General features: G+C 42.2%; 1 protein-coding gene across 1 annotated transcript in view; it reads right to left on the reverse strand.

The window, feature by feature from the left end:
- Positions 1-26,778, reverse strand: part of LOC128688701 (Y+L amino acid transporter 2) — a 106,289-nt gene that overhangs the window by 73,944 nt on the left and 5,567 nt on the right. The window contains exons 2-3 of the mRNA XM_053776682.2: positions 14,730-15,241; positions 11,113-11,334 (exon numbers count right to left, since the gene is read on the reverse strand). Of these exons, the coding sequence (XP_053632657.1) occupies positions 11,113-11,334; positions 14,730-15,231 (724 nt within the window). The 5' untranslated portion in view covers positions 15,232-15,241. The remainder of the gene's footprint in view (positions 1-11,112; positions 11,335-14,729; positions 15,242-26,778) is intronic.

The following is a 26,778-nucleotide window of genomic DNA, read 5'->3' on the forward strand; positions in this document are numbered from 1 at the left end:
AAAGTGTGTAAAAATGTTGTGGAGGGAGTAGTAGGTAAATTTAGGGTGCCAGGGATAAATGAAAATGGGAAGCCTTTAATTGAGCTATGTGTAGAAAGAGGTTTGGTAATAAGTAATGCATATTTTAAGAAAAAGAGGATAAAAAAATATACAAGGTATGATATAGCACATAATTAAAGTAGTTTGTTAGGTAACATATTTGTGGATAAAAGGTTGATGGGTAGGCTTCAAGATGTACATGTTTACAGAGGGGCAACTGATATATCCGATCATTATTTAGTTGCAGCTACAGTTAGAGTAAGAGGTAGATGGGACAAAAGGAAAATGGCAACAACAAGTAAGAAAGAGGTGAAAGTGTATAAATTAAGAGAGGAGGAAGTTAAAGTGAGATATAAGCAACTGTTGGCAGAAAGGTGGGCTAGTGCAAGTATGAATAGTGGGGGGTTGAAGAGGGTTGGAATAGTTTTAAAAATGCAGTATTAGAATGTGGGGCAGAAGTTTGTGGTTATAGGAGGGTGGGTGCAGGAGGAAAGAGGAGTGATTGGTGGAATGATGAAGTAAAGGGTGTGATAAAAGAGAAAAATGTAGCTTATGAGAGGTTTTTACAAATCAGAAGTGTTTTAAGAAGAGTAGAGTATATGGAGAGTAAAAGAAAGGTGAAGGAAATGGTGAGAGAGTGTAAAAGGAGAGCAAATGATAGAGTGGGAGAGGTACTATCAAGAAATTTTGATGAAAATAAGAAAAAAATTTGGAGTGAGGTAAACAAGCTAAGAAAGTCTAGGGAACGAATGGATTTGTCAGTTAAAAACAGAGTAGGGAAGTTAATAGACGGGGAGATGGAGGTATTGAGTAGATGGTGGGAATATTTTGAGGAACTTTTAAATATCGACGAAGAAAGGGAGACGGTAATTTCATGCACTGGCCAGGGAGGTGTACCATCTTTTAAGAGTGAAGAAGAGCAGGATGTGAGTGTGGGGGAGGTGCGTGAGGCACTACGTAAAATGAAAGGGGTTAAAGCAGCTGGAACTGACGGGATCATGACAGAAATGTTAAAAGTAGGGGGGCCAGTGTTGGAGTGGTTGGTATTTTTGTTTAATAAATGTATGAAAGAGGGAAAGGTACCTAGGGATTGACAGAGAGCATGTATAATTCCTTTATACAAAGGGAAGGGGACAAAAGAGACTGTAAAAATTATAGAGGAATAAGTTTACTGAGTATACCAGGAAAAGTGTACGGTAGGGTTATTATTGAAAGAATTAGATGTAAGACAGAATGTAGGATTGCAGATGAGCAAGGAGGTTTCTGAGTGGGTAGGGGATGTGTAGATCAAGTGTTTACATTGAAGCATATATGTGAACAGTATTTAGATAAAGGTAGGGAAGTTTTCATTGCATTTATGGATTTAGAAAAGGCATATGATAGAGTGGATAGGGGAGCAATGTGGCAGATGTTGCAAGTATATGGAATAGGTGGTAAGTTACTAAATGCTGTAAAGAGTTTTTATTAGGATAGTGAGGCTCAGGTTAGGGTGTGTAGAAGAGAGGGAGACTACTTCCCAGTAAAAGTAGGTCTTAGACAGGGATGTGTAATGTCACCATGGTCGTTTAATATATTTATAGATGGGGTTGTAAAAAAAGTAAATGCTAGGGTGTGTTATGGGGCTATAGGACCCAACATGTATTTATAAGTAAGAGTTACTCTGGAATACCTAATTATATTGAATTAATGGGGACTCAGTTCTAAATGTCATAAGGGCTGATCAACCTTATGACTGAGAGGCAGATGGGTCAAGCCTTTTTCTCAATATAATAGGTTATACTATAGACACACACACAATTTAAATAAGTAGTTTATAAAGTTGTATTTCTTTTTGTAAAAGTAAATTAAAGTGTGGTAGAATTGTGGTAACAAGAGAATTGTGCTTGGCAACAGTCTTTTGTTTTGGTGGGAGGAGTTTAGCTAGGGAGGCCAAGCCCATGATGACACTCTTCAGGTCACTTGTTCTATCTAGGCTGGAATATTGCTGCACACTAACAGCACATTTCAAGGCAGGTGAAATTGCTGACCTAGAAAATGTACAGAGAACCTTCACGGCGCGCATAACGGAGATAAAACACCTCAGTTACTGGGAGCGCTTGAGGTTCCTAAACCTGTATTCCCTGGAACGCAGGTGGGAGAGATACATGATTATATACACCTGAAAAATTCTAGAGGGACTAGTACCGAACTTGCACACGAAAATCACTCACTACGAAAGCAAAAGACTTGGCAGACGATGCAACATCCCCCTAATGAAAAGCAGGGGCGTCACTAGCACGTTAAGAGACCATACAATAAGTGTCAGGGGCCCGAGACTGTTCAACTGCCTCCCAGCATACATAAGGGGGATTACCAACAGACCCCTGGCAGTCTTCAAGCTGGCACTGGACAAGCACCTAAAGTCGGTTCCTGACCAGCCGGGCTGTGGCTCGTACGTTGGTTTGCGTGCAGCCAGCAGCAACAGCCTGGTTGATCAGGCTCTGATCCACCAGGAGGCCTGGTCACAGACCGGGCCGCGGGGGCGTTGACCCCCAGAACTCTCTCCAGGTAAACTCCAGGTAACTCCAGGCTCCTCCCTCTCCCTCTCTCACTCTCTCTGTTGCTGACCTTCAACCTGGCAGGATCTCTGGGCCCTTCTTCTATCTTCTTTGGGGCATTATGTGTCCTCCAGGGGTGAGTTTTTATAAATTAAGTTGTGGCCACCATACCCAGGGTGACTAAAGTGTGTCAAAACACTGGTTAGCCCAGAGTTAGTCAAGAAGAGAGAAGGACAAGGTTAATGAGACACACCATGTGGGAGAACAGCTATGGAGTGTGTAGATTTTTGTTTTGAAAATGTGAGGCTGTGATTGTACCTTCTGTACATATCTATTTAGAATACAGTTATATTTTTAAAGTACTAGTTTAAATAACCTGTGAGGAGGGCTGGTGAAAGGATATCAGAGACACTGAAGATGATCAGCCATTATGTAAGTATTACCCCTAGACAGATAAGGCCATTAAGTAAAAGCTACCCCACACTAGAACATGTAGTGAGAACCTTACTATCAAAGTATTAAGACATACCAACGTAACATGGGAGCTTGACCGGGAGAGTTACTTGACTACTAAAATAACTCAAAACATTCTTTGAACTATATGTAGTGGTATGGGGTAATAACAGTTGCATGTTTCTGGTAGGAGAAGATTTACCAAGGTGGTGTCAGTGGAAGTGTTGTTTTCATATATTAGTTTACAGGTGGTTTTTCTCCTAAGGTGGGAGAAAGGTTGAGTAACACATTTTTGTTGTGATTATGGTAAGTGCAATGTACATAGCTTACATTCAATTTGTGTTATTTTATGTGCCTGTGGGAAAACTTTGTCCACTGATACTGTAAGAGGGAAGCAAGTGTTTGAAGATAAAAACTATGTCAGAAGATGAGTCTTTAAATTTTTTAGGCTTCAGGGAAGAAGGTAATAATTCATCAGTAAACATGCCTGTTAACAGTGAACATGAGGGATCACCTACTCCAGGTGGTATGGAAATGGAGAGAATGAGACTTAAATTAGCAGTACTAGAGGCTAAGATGAACTTAATGAAAGCTAAGGAGAAAGAACGTCAAAGGTTAGGAGGCTCAGAACAAGAGCCTGAGCAGTACTTTAACATAACTAAAGCTGCAAATTTTGTCCCTAAGTTTACAGAGAGTGACCCAGATAGATATTTTTCTTTTTTTGAGAAGACTGCTTTGGAGCAAGGATGGCCCAAACAGAAGTGGGCTACCCTAGTTCGCACACAACTTGTGGGTAAAGGATTCCAGAGAGTAGAGACTCTGGAGGGGCAAAATTTTTCTAATTATGATAAGATTAAAGAGGAAGTATTGCTTGCCTACCAAATGATACCTGAGAAATATAGACAAAAGTTTAGAAATAAAAAATTTCGGGATGGGCAGACCTTAACTGAGTTTGGGAATGAGAAACTGTTTCTTTTTAAGAAATGGGTTTGTTCTAAAGGAGTTAATAAAGACTATAACAAATTAGTAGATCTGATGGTTCATGAGGAATTGTACAATACAATCCCTGTTGACCTCAGAGAATATTTGGAGGACAAAAACCCAGATAATCTTTCAGAAGCACTGGATCTAGGTGACCGATTCTTGGCTCGCAGGGAATTGGTAAGTAAAAACAGTCATGCTCCTTCTGAAAATTTCCCCACTCGTTCTAAACCTTATTCCAAATCCTATGGTCATAAAGGTAAGTGGGACAAGAATTTTCAGGGACAAATGAAGGCTGAGGCACCCTCTAAAATAGAAAGAAAAGGTAAGTCAGCTGGAGCTCAAAGTTTACCTAGACAATCAGATAATTTTTCAGGTCCTCGAGTAAACAGTACCAGTCCTACACCAAATGGTAAAAATACCTTTAAGAGTTATGCCTGTTACTACTGTAACAAAACTGGACACACACAAAAGTTTTGCTGGTCAAGGCAGCGAGATCAGGAAAGGGAGGAACCACCCCAGAGGACTCTAACTGCAGACACACATCCAGTTGCCTGTGTTTGGTCTTCAAAGCAAGGTGGGGAGGTACCTTTGGGTCTAGACCCCAGGATGCAGGTATTTTCTAGTAAGTCCACAGTTGCTTTGCATAAGGATGTGGGTAGGGTTGAGAACATACTGTCCTTGAGAGATGGATGTAGCACCTACTCCTTGCTACGTGCTGGAGTGCTGCCAGTGTCTAAGGATACCTATACTGGAGTAGATATATTATTGAAGGGTATTACAGGTTCACCTATAAGAACACCTGTACACAAATTATGGGTAGAATCTGCATACCAAGTTGGCTATCTCCCCGTAGGTATTTCAGATGAAATTCCCTTCGAAGGGGTTAACCTCTTGTTGAGAAACAACGTTATGGGTCTGTTAGACAGTGAAGAACCACTAGTATGGGGGCAACCAGGCCCCAAAGTTTGGGAGAAGAAGGCTAGGGAGACCCTGCCAGACCTTTTCCCTGTTGGTGCCATCACAAGAAGTATGTCTCGTGACCAGGATACCAAGGGTAATCCTTATATTTCTCATGAGGATGGTGAGGACTTAAGTTTGGAAACTCTATTTTCTGATGTTGAACTGCGGTCAACTAAAGAAAAGGATACCACAACCCGAGTTGAGCCTAATCAGTGCAGAGATCAAGGAAGTAGTGTGAGTGATATTGGGCCTACTATGATGCAGTTAATTGCTGCACAGGGGTGTGATGACACTTAAGTCGATCAGAGCCTCAGCTGTGACTGAGGAGGAATCTTTACGTTTAAATAAATGCTTCTATTTCAGGAAAGGTATACTAATGAAGAAGGCACCTTCGGTTGCAGTACCAGTAGAAGGAGAGCCAAGTTTTTGTCACCAGGTTGTGGTGCCTGAGCCTTATAGAAACCATGTTCTTAGCTTAGTGCATTACACACCTTTAGGTGGACACCTAGGTATTGCTAAAACAGTATCCAGGGTTTCCAGGCACTTCTTCTGGCCTCGGCTGTGGGAGACGGTGGGAGATTATATAAAGACCTGTCATGCCTGCCAAATTATAGGGAAACCTAATCAAAGCATTAAACCTGTTCCCCTTCAGCCTATTTCAGCACCAGGTGAACCCTTCAGCAAGCTGGTAGTGGATGTCGTTGGCCCACTCCCAAGGACCAGAATGGGAAATAATTATTTACTAACAATAATTTGCTCCACTACCAGGTATCCAGAAGCAATCCCTCTACCCAAGATAACAGCTCGAGTGGTCTTAAGGGCTTTGATGAAGTTCTTTTCCCATGTTGGCTTTCCTCGGGAGGTACAAACAGATCAAGGGTCTAACTTTACCTTGAAATTATTTAGGAATGTGTTAAAGGGGTTAGATGTACAGCCCAAATTTTCAACTGCCTATCACCCTCAGTCTCAGGGAGTGGTAGAGAGATTTCATCAAACTCTTAAGACAATGATGCGAGCTTATTGTATGAATAACACTAGTGATTGGGATGAGGGTATCCCCTTTCTCTTGTTTGCCATGCGGGAAAGCACCAAAGAATCTCTCAGTTTCAGCCCTTTCGAGCTTGTCTATGGTCATCCAGTGAGGGGATCACTGACTATTCTCAAGGAGCATTGGCTGGGCGGTGAAAATGAGGCTTCCCCGCCGGAAGATGTTCTCTTTTTCAGGAAACGATTGGACCAGGCGAGACAGATGACAGCAGACAACCTCAAAGCTAGTCAGAGGGCCATGAAGCAGCGGTACGACCAAAGGGCAGCTCCTCGCTCCTTCAGTGTTGGAGAGGAAGTATTAGCTTTGGAGCCGGTTCCGGGACATGCCTTGGCTGCACGATTTGATGGGCCCTTTGTCATCACAGGCAGGTCTGGCCCCAATTATGTAATTAAGATGCCTGGCCGTCGCAAATCAGAAAGGACTGTGCACATTAACAGGTTGAAAAAATACCATTCTAGGGCAGGAGTTGCCGCCATTCAAGTTGAGTGTGACGATACTGAAAAACTTCCTGTAACAACAGAAGTAAGGCTGTGCAATTCAGCCATCTTGCAAAATCCCTTGGCACACATGAAGGGACTCACTGTACAGGGAGCCTGTGACTTGGTTCAGTTACTCCCAAAATTTCCAGATTTGTTTGGGGATGTACCCAAAGTAAGTAAATTGCCTCCCCATGATGTGGATGTCGGGGAAGCTGTTCCAATAAAGCAGGCTCCTTACCACATGAACCCAACAAAACAACTTCACATGGAGGAAGAAGTGAAATTCCTCCTTCAAAACCAGTTTGTAGTGCCTAGCGAGAGTCAGTGGGCATCTCCATGCCTGATGGTTCCCAAACCTGATGGATCTATGCGTATGTGCACTGACTATCGCAGAGTAAATGAAGTAACAAAGGCTGACTGTTACCCTTTGCCATGTATGGATGATGTGATCATGCTGTGTGAGGGGCAAAGTTTGTGAGCAAACTGGACTTACTTAAAGGTTATTATCAGATACCCCTCACCCAGCGAGCCAAGGAAATTTCAGCCTTCGTCACTCCAGATGGGTTATTTCAATATAATGTTCTTCCTTTTGGGTTAAAAGATGCTCCTGCCACCTTCCAGCATCGTATAAATACTGTCATAAGGGGGTTGGGTGGTGTACGGGCCTATCTAGATGATATTGTGGTATTCAGTAACCAGTGGGAAACTCACTTGGTAAGATTACAAAAGTTGTTTGAACGTCTAGCCCAAGCCAAACTAACCATCAATTTGAGCAAAAGTGAGTTTGGCCAAGCCAGTGTACAATTCTTAGGATATGTAGTTGGTCAGGGGAAAGTTGCCCCAATTAATGCTAAGGTGGAGGCCATTATAAATTTTCCTAGACCACAGAATCGGAAGGCAGTGATGAGGTTCCTGGGCATGGTGGGTTATTACAGATGATTCTGCCCCAACCTCTCCCAGGTAACGTCACCACTGACAACTTTGACCAGTCCCAAAGTTCAATTCAGCTGGGACAGCAAGTGTGACAGGGCTTTTGAAAATGTGAAAATGCTATTAGGGAATGCTTCTATCTTGAAAAGTCCTGAGTTTGAATGCCCCTTCTCTCTACAAGTGGATGCTAGTGATGTAGGGGTAGGTGCAGTGTTGTTGCAGGGTAATGAGAGAGATAGCCTTCAGCCAGTTTGTTACCATTCAGCCAAATTAAAAAAGCATCAACGTGGTTATGCAGCTGTAGAGAAAGAGGCTTTGGCTTTGGTGTTGGCTGTGCAGAAATTTGAAGTTTATATCAGTGCTTCCCCACATCCTGTAATAGTGTATAGTGACCATAACCCTCTGAGGTTTTTGCAAAGAATGAGAAACCACAATCAAAGACTCTTAAGATGGGCTTTGTTCCTACAGCCTTTTAATTTGGAAGTTAAATATATAAAAGGCTCAGAGAATGTGGTTGCTGATGCTCTCTCTAGATGTTTCATGTAGATGCATGGTGCGTACTTTGTACATAGTGTTTGTCATGTGCTGACCTTGTTGTTTTTGCAGTGGTGAACTCTCGGCGAGCCTGAGTACTCTCTACCAGCCATCTGACTGTGAAGGAGTCGAGTCGGAGCCAAAAGTGTGACGAGGGTCAGGGTGTACGTAAATGTGAGTTGAGGCAGTGGTTGACAACCTTTGGTAACATGAGACATTCAGGAAGGTATGTGATGTTGTGTCTATATACAAAATGGCCCGACGATTTGCCTTTGTGGTCACTTGGACCCCTTCATGTTCTATGTCAGCCTCCTTTTCATAAGTTTGGAGGATCTGTGTGGAGTGGAACCTCGGAAGATGGGCTTGAGTGCCTGACCATGTTAAGGATCGTGAGTGTTGACTGGAAGTCTCACTGTTTGGTTCGGCCACCAAGTGAGAGACACCTTGACATGTTTTGTGAAGTTTCCTGCCTAGTGTACACCTGACTGCTCTGGGTTTGGCTCTACTCTCATCTCCTGATCAGGAAGATGCCACCCTGGAGTACCAGTTGCTTGCTGGATTACCGTAGCAGAGGCACAGGCCTGTTGGTGTGGGCTTTCACAGTGGGCATTGTGTGCAATTTTTGCATTGTAATGTGTATTGTTTAAAAGCCACTAAAATTGTAAATAGTTACACCCTTGAGTATGGGTATGGTTAAAATGCTTTTCTAAAAAATTCTGCAATCTGTTGTAAATAACAGTAAAGTGAAGAGTAGTTATGGTGCTGGGAAATATGTAGCATTTCTAGTAGTCTTGCTTACCGCCTTAAGACTTGAGCAATATACTTTTTACTAGCCGTATCCTGAGGGACACGGCTAGCTTTTGTGAGACTTCGTCTGGAGGTGGGGGTGTTATGGGGCTATAGGACCCAACATGTATTTATAAGTAACAGTTACTCTGGAATACCTAATCATATTAAATTGATGGGGACTCAGTTCTAAATGTCATAAGAGCTGATCAACCTTATGACTGAGAGGCAGCTGGGTCAAGCCTTTTTCTCAATATAATAGGTTATACTATAGACACACACACAATTTAAATAAGTAGTTTATAAAGTTGTATTTCTTTTTGTAAAAGTAAATTAAAGTGTGGTAGAATTGTGGTAACAAGAGAATTGTGCTTGGCAACAGTCTTTTGTTTTGGTGGGAGGAGTTTAGCTAGGCTCCTCCCTCTCCCTCTCTCACTCTCCCTCTCTCACTCTCCCTCTCTCACTCTCTCTGTTGCTGACCTTCAACCTGGCAGGATCTCTGGGCCCTTCTTCTATCTTCTTTGGGGCATTATGTGTGCTCCAGGGGTGAGTTTTTATAACTTAAGTTGTGGCCACCATACCCAGGGTGACTAAAGCGTGTCAAAACACTGGTTAGCCCAGAGTTAGTCAAGAAGAGAGAAGGACAAGGTTTAATGAGACACACCATGTGGGAGAACAGCTATGGAGTGTGTAGATTTTTGTTTTGAAAATGTGAGGCTGTGATTGTATCTTCTGTACATATCTATTTAGAATACAGTTATATTTTTATAGTAGCAGTTTAAATAACCTGTGAGGAGGGCTGGTGAAAGGATATCAGAGACACTCAAGATGATCAGCCATTATGTAAGTATTACCCCTAGACAGATAAGGCCATTAAGTAAAAGCTACCCCACACTAGAACATGTAGTGAGAACCTTACTATCAAAGTATTAAGACATACCAACGTAACAGGGTGTTCGGGAGAGGGGTGGGATTAAATTATGGGGAATCAAATACAAAATGGAATTGACACAGTTACTTTTTGCTGATGATACTGTGCTAATAGGAGATTCTAAAGAAAAATTGCAAAGGTTAGTAGACGAGCTTGGGAGTGTGTGTAGAGGTAGAAAGTTGAAAGTGAACATAGAAAAGAGTAAGGTGATGAGAGTATCAAATGATTTAGGTGAAGAAAAATTGATTATCAAATTGGAGAGGAGGAGTATGGAAGAAGTGAATGTTTTCAGATATTTGTGAGTTGACATGTCAGCAGATGGATTTATGAAGGATGAAGTTAATCATACAATTGATGAAGGAAAAAAGGTGAGTAGTGCATTGAGGTATATGTGGAGACAAAAAAATGTTGTCCATGGAGGCAAAGAAGGGAATGTATGAAAGTATAGTAGTACCAACACTCTTATATGGGTGTGAAGCTTGGGTTGTAAATGCTGCAGTGAGGAGGCGGTTGGAGGCAGTGGAGATATCATGTCTAAGGGCAATGTGTGGTGTAAATATTATGCAGAGAATTCGGAGTGTGGAAATTAGGAGAAGGTATAGAGTTAATAAAAGCATTAGTTAGAGGGCTGAAGAGGGGTTGTTGAGGTGGTTTGGTCATTTAGAGAGATTGGATCAAAGTAGAATGACATGGAGAGCGTATAAATCTGTAGGGGAAGGGAGGTGGGAGCAGGGGTCGTCCTCGAAAAGGTTGAAGAGAGGGGGGTGAAGGAGGTTGTGTGGGCGAGGGGCTTGGACTTCCAGCAAACGTGTGCGAGAGTGTTAGATAGGAGTGGATGAAGACGAATGGTATTTGGGACCTGACGAGCTGTTGGAGTGTTAGCAGGGTAATATTTAGTGAAGGGATTCAGGGAAACCGGTTATTTTTATATAGCCGGACTTGAGTTCTGGATATGGGAAGTACAATGCCTGCACTTTAAAGGAGGAGTTTGTGATATTGGCAGTTTGGAGGGATGTGTTGCATACCTTTATACATATATGCTTCTGAAATGTTGTGGTCTGGGCACCTCTGCAAAAACAGTGATTATGTATGAGTGAGGTGAAAGTGCTGAATGATGATGAAAGTATTTTCATGTTGGGGATTTTCTTTCTTTTTGGGTCACCCTGCCTCGGTGGGAGACGGTCGACTTGTTGAAAAAAAATGTAAAGAGGCTCAAATTTATGGAATGATGCCCATAGACTGTCAAAAATATACAGTAAAGCAGCTTATGCCCTCCGCTGTAAAAGCTATTTACACTAACAATTCACAGTTTTATGACTGCAGGAATATGGAAAAAAAACGTAATGGTAGGGGATCAGATTTAGGACAATTACTTGTCAGACACTATCAACAGAAAAAAGATATTCTTCTCAATATCTTGTTCTCACTCACTTATTACAGCGGCGGCGATGAGTCTGATGGCAATGTAAGGTGGTTCCATACACGTTGGAAAGAGAGGCAGGAGAAGATAGTTAGCGAATGTGATGGCGACCAAAGCAATGCTGCTTGGTTCAGATATAATGCTGCTGGACCACACAGCGAGGAATGCGGGACAGGGACCAAACGCTTCCAATATGTATGCGTATTTACTGCCGCTTCGAGGGATCATGGTGCCTGCAGAATAAAAATAATAAATATATAACACTGAACAGTTCCAGAGTTAAGCATAAAATTATTTCTTTATACGTTGTAGTTGTGAAGTAAATAGGATAATGATCAAGATATAAACAAGGAAGAGAGAGACTCTCCCTCTACAGGCGAAGGCGAAGAATTACAGAACTGTCCCAAGGGTCCAGGCTATCTGGAACACGGAAGGAGGCACTGGCTTGAGAAATAGAAAAACAGAAGCCAGGAAGCACAGAAAGAGTTTAAAGCAATAAATAAAATTGAAAGAATCCAAATTTATTTTCTAATCCCAAATCTAGGGCAAAAACCGCGTCCAGTATTTAGCCCCTGTCTAAAAGAAATGGGACTTACACAAATTACAACAGAAAAATAAATTGGATACTGAAGTACCAATATGACTCAGTGTTTAGTGAGCCGCTAATCAGATTAAGGGTCAACAATCTAAATTAATTTTTCATGATTGAGACTCAGAACATATTTAATTCTATAATATCTGATACAACCCTAACACCACAGGATTTTGAAAAGTAATAAGGGACGTGCCCATGCACTTTGCTACAGGCCCAGACACGTGGAACTACATGTTTAACAAGAACTGCAAGAAACCCCTTTCACGTATGTAGAGGGAGCCTAGACACGGGGATCATTCCACAGTCACTAAAAACAATGAATATAGCCTCACTCCACAAAGGAGGAAGGAAAACAATTGCAAATGATTACAGACCTCTAACAACTAGTGGACCATTATGACTTGGTCTTAGGTGCAGTGGAGGACAAACAGAATGCATTTGTCGGAAGCATTCGACGGGCGCTATCATGGGGTAATAGCACACTAAATGCATGATAAAGAAGTAACAGGAAAAGTGAATAGATGGATCTATAAGTTTCTAACAAATTAAGTACAAAGAGGTGGCTACAGTGAAAAGCTCTGTTCCACAAGTTACGGTACTCGCTCCCATCCTTGTCCTCATCCTGATTCTTGCATAGACAGAGATGTAAACTACAGCACTGTCTTCCTCTACTGATGATACAAGAATTTGCAAGAGTGCCATCCATTGAGGACACTGTAAATCTCCAAGCAGTCATTAACTAAGTCCTCAAATGAGCCTCAGAAAACAATATGAAGTTCATTGAGGACAAATTTCAGTTACTCCGCTATAGAAAACATGAGAAAATAAAAATCTGGATTGGAGTATAAAAAAAATTCTAACTACACAATAGAGCAAAAAATAAAAACCTAGTATGAAGGACTTGGGAGTGATGTCAGAAAATCTTACCATCAAAGATCACAACAACGTTTCTGTCACTTCTAGGAAAATTTAAGAATGGTTAATGCAAACCTTCAAAACTAGAGATGCCAAACCAGTGATGATTCTCTTTAAATCACTTATTGTCTCTAGGCTGGAGTACTTCAGTAAAGTAACGGCCCCTTTCAAGGCAGGTGGAATTACAGACCTGGAAAATATACAGAGAGCTTTCACTGCACATATATGTACAATAAAGCATCTCAGTTACAGGGAACATTTGAAGTCCCTAAATCTGTACTCCTCTGGAGCACAAGCAAAAAAGATACATAATAATCTACTGGAAAGTCCTAGAGGGAGCAGTCACAAATCTGCACTCAGAAATCACTCTCCACGATTGAAGTGACGGCGGCAGGTGGTACAACATCACCACAATGAAAAGACTGCCACAAGTACACTAAGAGATAACACATTAATTAAATGTGAGTGGACCAAAACTGTTCAACTGCCTCCCAGCATACATTAGGGTGGATTACCAGTAGACCCTTAGCTGTCTACAAGATTGAGCTGGATATACACCTAAAGTCAGTATCTGATCAGCCAGGCTGTGGTTCGTACATTGCATTACATGCAGCCGGAAAAAAATCCTGGTTCATCAGACCCTGATCCACCGCGAGGTTTGGTCATGGACCGTGCTGTGGGGGTGTTAACCCTCAGAACAACATCCAGGTACACTCCAGGTAACTGCTACTATTACTACTAATACTTTACTAATAATAATAATTATAAGAAGAAAGACAATAATGAAAATAATAATAATAATAATAATAATAATAATAATAATAATAATAATAATAATATTATTATTATTATTATTATTATTATTATTATTATTATTATTATTATAAATGCTGAAAGTTTATTTTAATTTCATTTTTTTTAGGGGGGAGAATTTAAGTAATCTAGTGGTAATGAAGAGTTTACGTGCAGCCTAGTGTTGTGATGTAGTTCAGCTGGGCTTGTGAGGCCTCTGGGGAGACCTAATCTAACCAATTATATGGTCACCTTGCCTTGGTAAATGTCTGTCCGAGACACGCCTTTTTGGCTTATGTATCAGCTCCTTTGTTCGTCAGTGGCGTCAGATCCAGGCGTCAGGTCGTACACGTGGTTGTGGAGGGTGCTTGGACCACCATATAAGCCCAAGGAACAGCTGAGCAGAAGAGATTCGTGTGGAGCTCTGGCCTGGGTGCTGAGCTCTGAGCAGAGAGACTTCCAGCAGAGCTCCTGCTGGGGTGCAGGGCTCGGGAGAAGGCTGCTGAAGTCTCTGGAGGAGACTGTTGGAGACATCGGGCAGAGTACTGGCTTCGAGCAGTACTCGTGCTATGTAGGTCGTGTGACCTGTGACTTAGTTCCTGTAGTGAACTGTCCTTTGAAGCATACTGTAAGTTACATTCTGTTTCGTCTAGTTGATTGTGTTCCCTGTCTCACTGCTTATATGTACCATCCCATTTATCTAAACACAATGTTCTCCTGTTCCCAAATATATTATTGTACAAAGACTTAATAATAAACTGTGTTTGAGTAGAATAGTAATATCCACTGTCCCCGTTATTTATTCTTTTATCTTTTTTATTTCAAGTAGTGAGAGGGTGAGTAGTGTGGTGGGTAGAGTAATGAGAGGTGAGGATATAGTCACCAGTGACCTCACATTACCTACCTCCGCTAATCATCTCTCCTACCACCTCGCTAGCCTGTCCCCTGCCTACTGACTCCCTCCTCTTACTTCCATATTCCCATTACGTTCCAATACCCCCCCTACATGACAGTGTCCCTAGTGACACTAATGTAGTTTTAATCACCAATAATAATAATAATAATAATAATAATAATAATAATAATAATAATAATAATAATAATAATAATAATAATAATAATAATAATAATTATTATTATTATTATTATTATTATTATTATTATTATTATTATTATTATTATTATTATTATTATTACTCTTATTATTTTAGCAGTAGTAGTAGTAATAGTATCATCAGTATTATTTTCACTAGAAAATATCATTAGCATCATAATAGTCACATTATCCTCTTACAACGAATATAAACATTAATTTTTATAACATACCCAGCTCGGCGTAAGAAAGAGCGCCCATCATGGACATGAGGCCTGTGACTGTCCACACCACCAAAGCCATGCCCACGCTACCAGTATACCGGACCACGGTGTAGGGTGACACGAATATACCAGCCCCGATCATGGTCCCCACATTCATGCCAATACCGTGCCACAACCCCAGCACTTTTTTTAGTTTTACTTCCGTATTTGAGCTCTGTTCTGTTTTGTTTTCCTCGTCAGGATAACTGGGATGGACACTCTGATCTCTGGCTTTGATTTCCTGGCTTGTGGATTGTTGCGTTTGGTCAGAATTACTAGGTTGGCTTTTCTGTTGAGAGTCATTATGTTCTCTTGGCAGATTCTTTGCTGGTGATAAAAATGAACCATATTCACTTTTATAGAAGGATGTAGTTGAAATTTTTGCACTAGATCTCTCACTGGATGTCTCAAAGGATGAGTGTCCGACCTCCTCTCTGGTCAGCGTTGACTGGTCGTTGGAGAAAGCTGCCATGATTTTGGATCTGCAAAAGAGAGCGGTTGATGTGTGCCATGAGATAAGTACACGTGCGGCACCTGTGCACCTGACACGCAAGACAGATCATCAGTGCCTCGAAAAATATATAAAATATAGGGAATTGAACGATATGTAACATAACATTTCTTAGGTCACTTTGTGACCCATTGTGCAACCCAGTCACTATGTGACCCACTCACTGTGTGACCTACTCATTGTGTGTCCCATTCACTATGTGAAGCACTCACTACATGACCTACTTACTGTATGACTCACTCACTGTGTGACCTACTGTATGACCAGCTCTCTGTGTGACTCTCTGTGTGATCAACTCTTTGTGACCCACTCAATATATGTCCCATTGTGTGACCCACTCATTGTGTGACCCGCTGTGTGACTCACTGTCTTACTCCACCTTGTAGCCAACTTTGTGACCTATTCACTGTGTGACCCACTCTCTGTGTGGCCAACTGCTTGACCAACTGTGTGACCAACTCACTCTGTGACCCGCTCTCTGTGTGGCTGTGTGACCCACTCTGTAACCAACTCTTTGTGTGACCTACTGTCTGACCGACTCACTGTGTGACCTGTGTGACACACTCACTGTGTGACCTGTGTGACACACTCACTGTGTGACCTGTGTGACCCACTATTATGCAGGATTCTGCATTGTTGTAAAGTAAAAAAGTGTGTATATAGTTTAATTTAAGTGTAGTGAAAATGCTCCTTAAGTGTTAGTGGATGGGGATTGTTCTGAAAACGGACGAAGTGAGAGAGTTTTGTAGCGCAGCTCCACTAGTTTGGCAGTGTCGTGGTAGGAGCTACTGAACGAGAAGTGATAAATTTAGACTGAGTAAATTGTGGTGTTTTTGTGTTTTTTGGCCCTAAGAACTTTTTTTTTTTTTTTTTTTTTTTTTTGGTGATTTTTGAACTCTCACAAAATGAGAATGGCCCTGGTATTTATGTAGGGCTGCAGTTTAAAAGGCCGTCAGAAGAGGAGCGGGTCATGGAAGCTCACTGTTTTCATATCACATAATTAATAGCAGTGTACTAAAGAACTATTTTGTAATATGTAGAGGGTAGGTTAGGTGTTGTATAATTACGGTTAATGCTAATATCTCTATAATTTTATTAAGGTGAATTTATATATCCTTCCTGATAAACGTATTGTCCAGCTATATTTACCTTTCTGAGCCAAGGTTTGTGTATTCTGTTTAATATTATAAATGCCCCTAGACAAGGCTTTAACCCCCTAGGCATCAGAATATTAGCGTAACTCCCACTCATTGTGTGACCAACTCTTTGTGGCCAACTGTGTCACCTCACTGTGTGACCCACTGTGTGAACTATTCACTGTGTGACCCACTCACCTTTACCAACTCTGACCCACTCATTGTGTGACCTCACTCTGTGACCGACTGTATGACCTACTCACTGCGTGACCCACTCACTGTGTGACCAACTATCTGTGTGAACCACTCATTGTGTGACCAACTCTCTGTGAACCCACTCACTGTATGACCTACTATGCGACCCACTCTGTGTAACCTAGTGTGTGACCCACTCACTCTGACCCACTGTGTGACCTACTCCCTATGACCCACTCACTGTGTGACCAACTCTCCGTATGACCCACTTACTCTGTGAGCCACTGTATGACCTACTCTGTGTGTGACCCACTCGCTGTGTGACCAACTCTCCGTGTGACAAACTCACTTGTGAACCACTCAGTGTGACCCACACCCTGTGACCCACTGTACAACCCACTCGCTGTGTAGCCAACTGTGTGACCCAGTTACTGCGCGATTAACTCACTGTGTGGCCTACTCATTGTTGAGTCACTGTGTGACCCAACAATGGGTCACAGAGTGAGCATATTGAGCAAAATAAAAATTATTATTAATAATAGTAATAATAATTAAGTAGAAAACTAAATGAAGTGAAAGTGTCTCAGGAGAGAGTAGTGAATGCTCCTCACCAGGTAAAGAAGGTTGAGATGCAGCATCCAGGTACTCAAGAAACATGTTAACTTCCTCTCCATATAAAGGAGCATCACCTGCGGATCGTCTTCATAACAACCATTCAAGATGCATTAACAACTTTCACTGAAGGTCAAGAGAGACCTGAGCTTGCTACCATCTGCAGCTCACAAGACTGCCATCCCCACGAGCCCCTTTGAGGCGGGGTAGATGGCAGACCAGAGGCCTAGCTTCTCCCTACGAGCCCCGTGAGGGCGGGGAATGTGGCTAGGCCTGGGGACACTTGGTCCCTAAGATGAGGAGGTACTTGTCCCTCCTCCCATGGGAGACTTAAGTCTCGAGACACTCCCCAGATAGGGAGCCAAGGCCGGGTCACCACTACTTGGAAAAGACCCGGGCCGGGAGAATACCGGCGAATAAAAAAAAAAAAAAAAAAAAAAAAAAAAAAACTTTCACTTCAACTCAAATAACAGCCCTGTTGTGAAGCTCTTGGTCCAAAGAACTGGATCCACACTTACCTTCCCCGGACTAAAATTAATTTCCTCCTATTCTTCAGGTTCTGTGTGAACTTAATTGTTAAACTTTTTTCTTGAATGGATTAAAAATAATTACTATATATATATATATATATATATATATATATATATATATATATATATATATATATATATATATATATATATATATATATATATATATATATATATATATATATATATATATATATACATATATATGATAAGCTCTAATGAAATAAAAAAAAAGAGCCTCGAAATGTATACTCCAGAAAACCACCAACAGACCTGCAAATATTATAATATAAATCCTGCTACATTATTAGTTAAATATACAATAGGGTGATATACCTTTTAAGAGTTTTTCTACTCTCGGAGCCCGGTCTTCAGTCAGGCTCGTCTGGTGCCTGCCTAGTCAATCAGGTTATTCCTGCTGTCGGCCCGATGACCTACATATCCATCACAGCGTAGTTGATCTAGCACTTGGTGAAGACAGTTTTCAAGTTTCCCCTTGAAGACTTCTATGCTTGTCACATCAGTGTATCTGATTTCTTCTGCTAAGATGTTCAATAATCAGAGGCCCTACTTTTCGCTGGATATATTTTTCACTGCCTTCCATATCTCTCACTCCTGTATGTTATAGCAGAAGTGAACAGGTTTGGAACAAGGCCCTTAAGTATTTTTCAGGTATACAGTGTCATTTATATCTCTGTTTCCTCTACTCTAGTGGTAAAATATTTATGGCTTTAATTAAGGTGTTCTCAGTAATTTAAAAGCTTTATTTGGTCTGTGCTGGTCGCATACAACCGAACTGTAAACACTGAAGAAACTGGAAACAAGAGGCCACAAGCGAGTTGAAAAATGTCACCATTTATACTATTTCTCATCTTTTGAAAGTTTTTATTATCTACCTCGTTATCTTCTTGTCTGTTGTGACATTATACTGTATTGTTTTCTTTGAATAAAAGCTAAGCCGACATAATTATTCGCAGGTCTTTCACGTTTTTCTTTCGTTCTATTTGATGATCCTCTTGAATTTTGAATCCAGTGTTCTTTTGGGTTTTTCATTCTTTCTCTAAGTATACAGCTGGAATTTATCACCACTGTTAGTGTACCTGACGTATAGTTTAGTGATACCGCTCAGTACAAAAATTTCTATTGAAATATGAAAAGGTGCACAATTTTGAGGAAATAAGAAAAGTGTACAGTTCTGTAGAAATACAATAAACAGTGTAGAATTGTCAGTGACTGCAGCATACTACTACTACTACTACTACTACTACTACTACTACTACTACTACTACTACTACTACTACTACTACTAATAATAATAATAATAATAATAATAATAATAATAATAATAATAATAATAATATCTTTATTTATTGCAAGTACATGTACAAGGTATACAAGCCTAGCTGACATCAATGACATACTATTATATAGAAAGACCCTTCTTATGCTGAGCATTTCGGGCAAATTAGATCAGCTTTGTCCCAGGATGCGACCCACACCAGTCGACTAACACCCGGTACCCATTTTACTGATGAATAAACATTGACAACCGGTGTAAGGAAACACGTCCGATGTTTTTACCCCTTCGCCGGTAATCGAACCCGGACATCCACCGTGTGAAGCGAGAGCTTTTGCCACCAGGCCACGGGACACCAGAAACCATTTCACCAGTGTTGCCATAGCGTTGACCCCCGGAACTCTCTCCAGGTAAACTCCAGGTAAATAGCTAATAACAGTAACAAAATGGTACTTATTATGGTGGAGTGACGAAAATTTGAAAATTCTTCTTTCATTGAAATACGAGAAGTAGGTAGTATACAGTTACTTGTAGAGAGATGGAAAACTTGTAGTTGGCAGTAGTCGCAATATACACAATGGAAAGCAAATATCCTTCCAGTAATCTTCACCAGTCGCCCTACAATAGCCAACAACAGTGATAAAATAGCATTTAATGTGGTGGAGGTGGAAATCTAGATAGTTAAATTAAGTGATCTATAAGTGTCCAAAACCTCAAGCTGTAAAAAAGGATGCTCGAGGTAACCGGCCGTTCGTCATAGTAGGAGTTGCCATAAGTCACAGGTTTCTCCAACACGCAAGTTATATTTTTTGTATCAAACTGATCACATATTACTCTGTTAAATAATATTCCAGTAATCCCTTCATGAGCTAGTCCAAAATCACCGACCAGATTAGTTAAAAAATAAGTGATCCTCTGACTAGATTCGTCCAAAAATAAATAAACCAATGACCGGATTCAGAAGCTGACAGAGTTTCTAGGTGCCCTTAATACCCAACCTGATTCGTTGAAAAATAAGGTATCCTCTGACCGGATTCATAAGTTGACAGGGTTTTTAGGCTCCCTTATCAAACACCCAAACAGTTACTACTAGCAGCGGTAAGATTGTTTCATACACATACACGTATAAAAACAAATAGATACACATACACATAGTCAGTTTTACACTTTACGAAGGTTATTAGAAGAATAAACAGTATAACAACCAAGAAATAATCACATCATGAAACTGTGTAGCTTTCAACCTGGGCAACAAATGGGTGTCTGCATGGATTGCGTGCAACTTCTGTGGGAAATAGGCCCACCAACTGAAAACACTTCTGGAGCAGAGGAGCGGACATTGGCCTCTACTCCAGAACAACAGATATTAGAACCAGCAAATAAAATCCCCCTAAATTCCACCAATATAACAACATTTGTCTTTGCAAACATGCAGGGTCTAAAGCCGTCAAAAAACGACAAAATTCCTTACATCAAGGAACTGCTCACGGAGTCAAATGCAATGTTTGCAGCATTCACATAGACCCACATAAAGGATCATTATGACAACGAAATACGGATCCCAGGTTATAGCCTATTCTGATGCGACAGACTAAACAGGTAACAAGGGAGGGTTGGCCTGTATGTCACAGAGTCGCTCATTTGCTCAGAACTACTAAACACATCAAATGATGTTTACCTGGAGCTTACCTGGAGAGAGTTCCGGGGGTCAACGCCCCCGCGGCCAGGCCTGTGACCAGGCCTCCTGGTGGATCAGAGCCTGATCAACCAGGCCGTTGCTGCTGGCTGCACGCAAACCAACGTACGAGCCACAGCCCGGCTGGTCAGGAACCGACTTTAGGTGCTTGTCCAGTGCCAGCTTGAAGACTGCCAGGGGTCTGTTGGTAATCCCCCTTATGTATGCTGGGAGGCAGTTGAACAGTCTCGGGCCCCTGACACTTATTGTATGGTCTCTTAACGTGCTAGTGACACCCCTGCTTTTCATTGGGGGGATGTTGCATCGTCTGCCAAGTCTTTTGCTTTCGTAGTGAGTGATTTTCTTGTGCAAGTTCGGTACTAGTCCCTCTAGGATTTTCCAGGTGTATATAATCATGTATCTCTCCCGCCTGCATTCCAGGGAATACAGGTTTAGGAACCTCAAGCGCTCCCAGTAACTGAGGTGTTTTATCTCCGTTATGCGTGTCGTGAAGGTTCTCTGTACATTTTCTAGGTCAGCAATTTCACCTGCCTTGAAAGGTGCTGTTAGTGTGCAGCAATATTCCAGTCTAGATAGAACAAGTGACCTGAAGAGTGTCATCATGGGCTTAGCCTCCCTAGTTTTGAAGGTTCTCATTATCCATCCTGTCATTTTTCTAGCAGATGCGATTGATACAATGTTATGGTCCTTGAAGGTGAGATCCTCCGACATGATCACTCCCAGGTCTTTGACGTTGGTGTTTCGCTCTATTTTGTGGCCAGAATTTGTTTTGTACTCTGATGATGATTTAATTCCCTCGTGTTTACCATATCTGAGTAATTGAAATTTCTCATCGTTGAACTTCATATTGTTTTCTGCAGCCCACTGAAAGATTTGGTTGATGTCCGCCTGGAGCCTTTCAGTGTCTGCAATGGAAGACACTGTCATGCAGATTCGGGTGTCATCTGCAAAGGAAGACACGGTGCTGTGGCTGACATCCTTGTCTATGTCGGATATGAGGATGAGGAACAAGATGGTAGCGAGTACTGTGCCTTGTGGAACAGAGCTTTTCACCGTAGCTGCCTCGGACTTTACTCTGTTGACGACTACTCTCTGTGTTCTGTTTGTGAGGAAATTATAGATCCATCGACCGACTTGTCTTGTTATTCCTTTAGCACGCATTTTGTGCGCTATTACGATGTAGTTGAAGTTTAAGCGGTAAAGATTGAAAACCAAAACCTTGTCATTTGGTGGTATACAAGCCTCCAGATGCAACTTCCCAGCAATTCCAGGTGCACTTTGTGATAATTGACCACTGTCTGGATAATCTCCCAACTTCTGCCCCAAACATCCTGCTACTAGGAGACACCTAAAATGGAGGAGTATAGCAAACAATGTTTTAGCAGAGATCACCCCGGGAGGCAGCTCAGATGAAAATTCACACACACACGAACTATTAAATATCTGCACCAAATTCACCTTAAACCAGCAAATAGTAGAGCCTACAAGACTAGAAAATATGCTGGACCTCATCTTTACAAACAACGACGATCTGATACGTAATATAACCATATCAAAGACAATACACACAGATCACAATATAATAGAGGTGCAGACACGTATGCACAGGACTCCTGATCAGCAAAATGTGAGCAGTCATGAAGGTCTCTTCACGAAATTCAATTTCAATAACTAAAACATACAATGGGATCAAGTAAAGTTAGTAAACCATGTCCTAAATGAAACAAGCTGGGAAGATATCCTAAACAACACGGATCTGAACATTTGCCTTGAAAAAATTAATTCTGTGGTTCTTGAGATCTGCTCAAGACTCATTCCATTAAGAAAAAGAAAGAGAAGATGTACACTAGAAAGAGAGAGACGTTCCCTGTACAGATGAAGATGAAGAGTCACAAAGCTGCTGAGTGGGGCTAATATATCTGAAATACGAAGGGAGGCAGTAATCAATGAAATTGCAAACATCGAACTTAGGCTGAAGGAATCTTACAGGAGACAAGAATCACAGGAAGAACTAAAAGCCATAATGGAAATTGAAAAAAAAATACTTCTTCTCTTATGCCAAATCTAAGGAAAAAACAACGTCCAGTATTGGCCCCTGTTTAGGTGGGATGGGACATGCACAAATGACAGCCAAGAAAAGAGTAGATACTAAAGCTCCAATATGACTCAGTGTCCACAAGACTTTGAGGAGGCAATAAATGACATGCCCATGCACTCTGCCTGTCAGGCCCAGACTCGTGGAACTCCGTGTTCATCAAGAATTGCAAGAAGCCCCTAATGCATTCCTTCAGCATTTTATGGAGAGGGAGCAAAGACACAGGGGTCATCCACACAAAAAACAACAGACATAGCCCCACTCCAAAAGGTGGCAGTGAAGCAACAGCAAAGAACTACAGACAGATAGCACTAACAAGATCGCCAAGCACCTAGATACCCATCAATTACACAACACAGGGCAAAAAGGGTCAAGAGCAGGTCGTTCCTGCCTGTCCCAGTTACTAGATCGCTATGACCAAGTCCTGGATGCTGCAGAGGATAAACAAAATACAGATGTAGTATACATAGCCTTTGCAAAAGCTTTCGACAAGTGTGACCATGGTGTAATAGTACACAAAATGCACACACACACATACACACTCACACAAACACACACACACACACACACACACACACACACACACACACACACACACACACACACACACACACACACACACACACACAAGAAGGTGGAGAACTCACAAGAAACGATCAAGAGGTATGTGAGGAGCTCAACACGAGATTTAAGGAAGTATTTACAGTAGAGACAGGAAGGACTCTGGGGGGACAGACCAGATGGGGACACCAGCAAGGAATACACCAACAAGTGTTGGACGACATACATACAGATGAGGAGGAGCTGAAGAAACTGCTAAGGGACATCGATACCTCAAAGGCAATGGGACCGGACAACATCTCTCCGTGGGTCCTTAGAGAGGGAGCAGATATGTTGTGCATGCCACTTACCACAATCTTCAACACATCCCTGGAAACTGGGCAACTACCTGAGGTATGGAAGACGGCAAATGTAGTTCCCATTTTCAAAAAAGGAGACAGAAAAGAGGCACTAAACTATAGACCTGTGTCATTGACGTGTATAGTATGCAAAATTATGGAGAAGATTATCAGGAGGAGAGTGGTGGAGCACCTGGAACGGAACAGGAGTATAAATGCCAACCAGCACGGATTCACGGAAGGCAAATCCTGTGTCACAAACCTTCTGGAGTTTTATGATAAAATAACAGAAGTAAGACAAGAGAGAGAGGGGTGGGTTGATTGCATCTTCTTGGACTGCAAAAAGGCCTTTGACACAGTTCCTCACAAGAGATTAGTGCAGAAACTAGAGCATCAGGCGCATATAACAGGAAGGGCACTGCAATGGATCAGAGAATACCTGACAGGGAGGCAACAACGAGTCATGGTACGTAATGATGTATCACAGTGGGCACCTGTGACGAGCGGGGTCCCACAGGGGTCGGTCCTAGGACCAGTGCTATTTTTGGTATATGTGAACGACACGACGGAAGGGTTAGACTCAGAAGTGTCCCTGTTTGCAGATGATGTGAAGTTAATGAGGAGAATTAAATCTGATGAGGACCAGGCAGGACTTCAAAGAGACCTGGACAGACTGGACACCTGGTCCAGCAAATGGCTTCTCGAATTTAATCCTGCCAAATGCAAAGTCATGAAGATAGGGGAAGGGCACAGAAGACCACAGACAGAGTATAGGCTAGGTGGCCAAAGACTGCAAACCTCACTCAAGGAGAAAGATCTTGGGGTGAGTATAACACCGAGCATGTCTCCGGAAGCACACATCAATCAGATAACTGCTGCAGCATATGGGCGCCTGGCAAACCTGAGAACAGCATTCCGATACCTTGGTAAGGAATCATTCAAGACACTGTACACCATGTATGTCAGGCCCATACTGGAGTATGCAGCACCTGTTTGGAACCCGCACTTGATAAAGCACGTCAAGAAACTAGAGAAAGTACAAAGGTTTGCGACAAGGTTAGTTCCAGAGCTAAGGGGAATGTCCTATGAAGAAAGATTAAGGGAAATCGGCCTGACGACACTGGAGGACAGGAGGGTCAGGGGAGACATGATAACGACATATAAAATACTGCGTGGAATAGACAAGGTGGACAAAGACAGGATGTTCCAGGGAGGGGACACAGAAACAAGAGGCCACAATTGGAAGTTGAAGACACAAATGAGTCAGAGAGATAGTAGGAAGTATTTCTTCAGTCATAGAGTTGTAAGGCAGTGGAATAGCCTAGAAAATGACGTAGTGGAGGCAGGAACCATACACAGTTTTAAGACGAGGTTTGATAACGCTCATGGAGCGGGGAGAGAGAGGGCCTAGTAGCAACCGGTGAAGAGGCGGGGCCAGGAGCTAGGAGTCGACCCCTGCAACCACAAATAGGTGAGTACAAATAGGTGAGTACACACACACACACACACACACACACACACACACAGGACCCAGGAGAATAAGGAGAGCAGTCGTAGAGCCAGAAATGAATAGGCAGAGATAAGAAGGGAGGCCCAACGACAATATGAAAACAACATAGCAGCGAAAGCCAAATCTGACCCAAAGCTGTTATACAGCCACATCAGGAGGAAAACAACAGTCAAGGACTAGGTAATCAGGCTAAGGAAGGAAGGAGGAGAGACAACAAGAAATGACCGTGAAGTATGTGAGGAACTCAACAAGAGATTCAAAGAAGTGTTCACAGAGGAGACAGAAGGGGCTCCAGAAAGACGGAGAGGTGGGGTACACCACCAAGTGCTGGACACAGTACACACAACCGAGGAAGAAGTGAAGAGACTTCTGAATGAGCTAGATACCTCAAAGGCAATGGGGCTGGATAACATCTCTCCATGGGTCCTGAGAGAGGGAGCAGAGGCGCTAAGTGTTCCCCTAACAACAATATTCAATACATCTATCGAAACAGGGAGATTGCCTGAAGCATGGAAGACAGCAAATCTAGTCCCAATGTTTAAAAAAGGAGACAGACATGAAGCGCTAAGCTACAGACCAGTGTCACTGACATGTATAGTATGCAAAGTCATGGAGAAGATTATCAGGAGAAGAGTGGTGGAACTTCTTGAATGGAATGATCTCATCAACAGCAGCCAGCATGGTTTCAGAGACAGGAAATCCTGTGCCACAAACCTACTGGAGTTCTATGACATGGTGACAGCAGTAAGACAAGAGAGAGAGGGGTGGGTGGATTGCATTTTCTTGGACTGTAAGAAGGCCTTCGATACAGTTCCTCACAAGAGATTAGCACAGAAGCTAGAGGAACAGGCACGTATAACAGGAAGGGCACTGCAATGGATCAGAGAATACCTAACAGGGAGGCAACAGCGAGTCATGGTCCATGATGAGGTATCACAGTGGGCGCCAGTGACGAGCGGGGCCCCACAGGGGTCAGTCCTGGGACCAGTGCTATTCTTGGTATATGTGAACGACATGACGGAAGGGATAGACTCAGAAGTGTCCCTGTTTGCAGATGACGTGAAGTTAATGAGGAGAATTAAATCAGACGCGGACCAGACAGGTCTACAAAGAGACCTGGACAGGCTGGATGTGTGGTCCAGAAACTGGCTCCTAGAATTTAACCCCGCCAAATGCAAAGTCATGAAGATCTGAGTAGGGCAAAGAAGACCGCAGACAGAGTATAGGCTAGGAGGCCAGAGGCTGCAAACCTCACTCAAGGAGAAAGACCTAGGAGTGAGTATAATACCGAGTATATCGCCAGAAGCACACAATAACCAGATAACTGCTGCGGCATATGGGCGCTTGGCAAACCTGTACGTCAGGCCCATACTGGAGTACACAGCACCAGTTTGGAACCCACAACTGGTCAAACACGTCAAGAAATTAGAGAAAGTGCAAAGGTTTGCAACAAGGCTAGTTCCAGAGCTGAGGGGAATATCCTATGAATAAAGGTTAAGGGAAATCGGTCTGACAACACTGGAGGACAGGAGGGTCAG

The sequence above is a fragment of the Cherax quadricarinatus genome, chromosome 13 (assembly GCF_038502225.1).
Source record: "Cherax quadricarinatus isolate ZL_2023a chromosome 13, ASM3850222v1, whole genome shotgun sequence".
Classification (NCBI taxonomy): Eukaryota; Metazoa; Arthropoda; class Malacostraca; order Decapoda; family Parastacidae; genus Cherax; species Cherax quadricarinatus.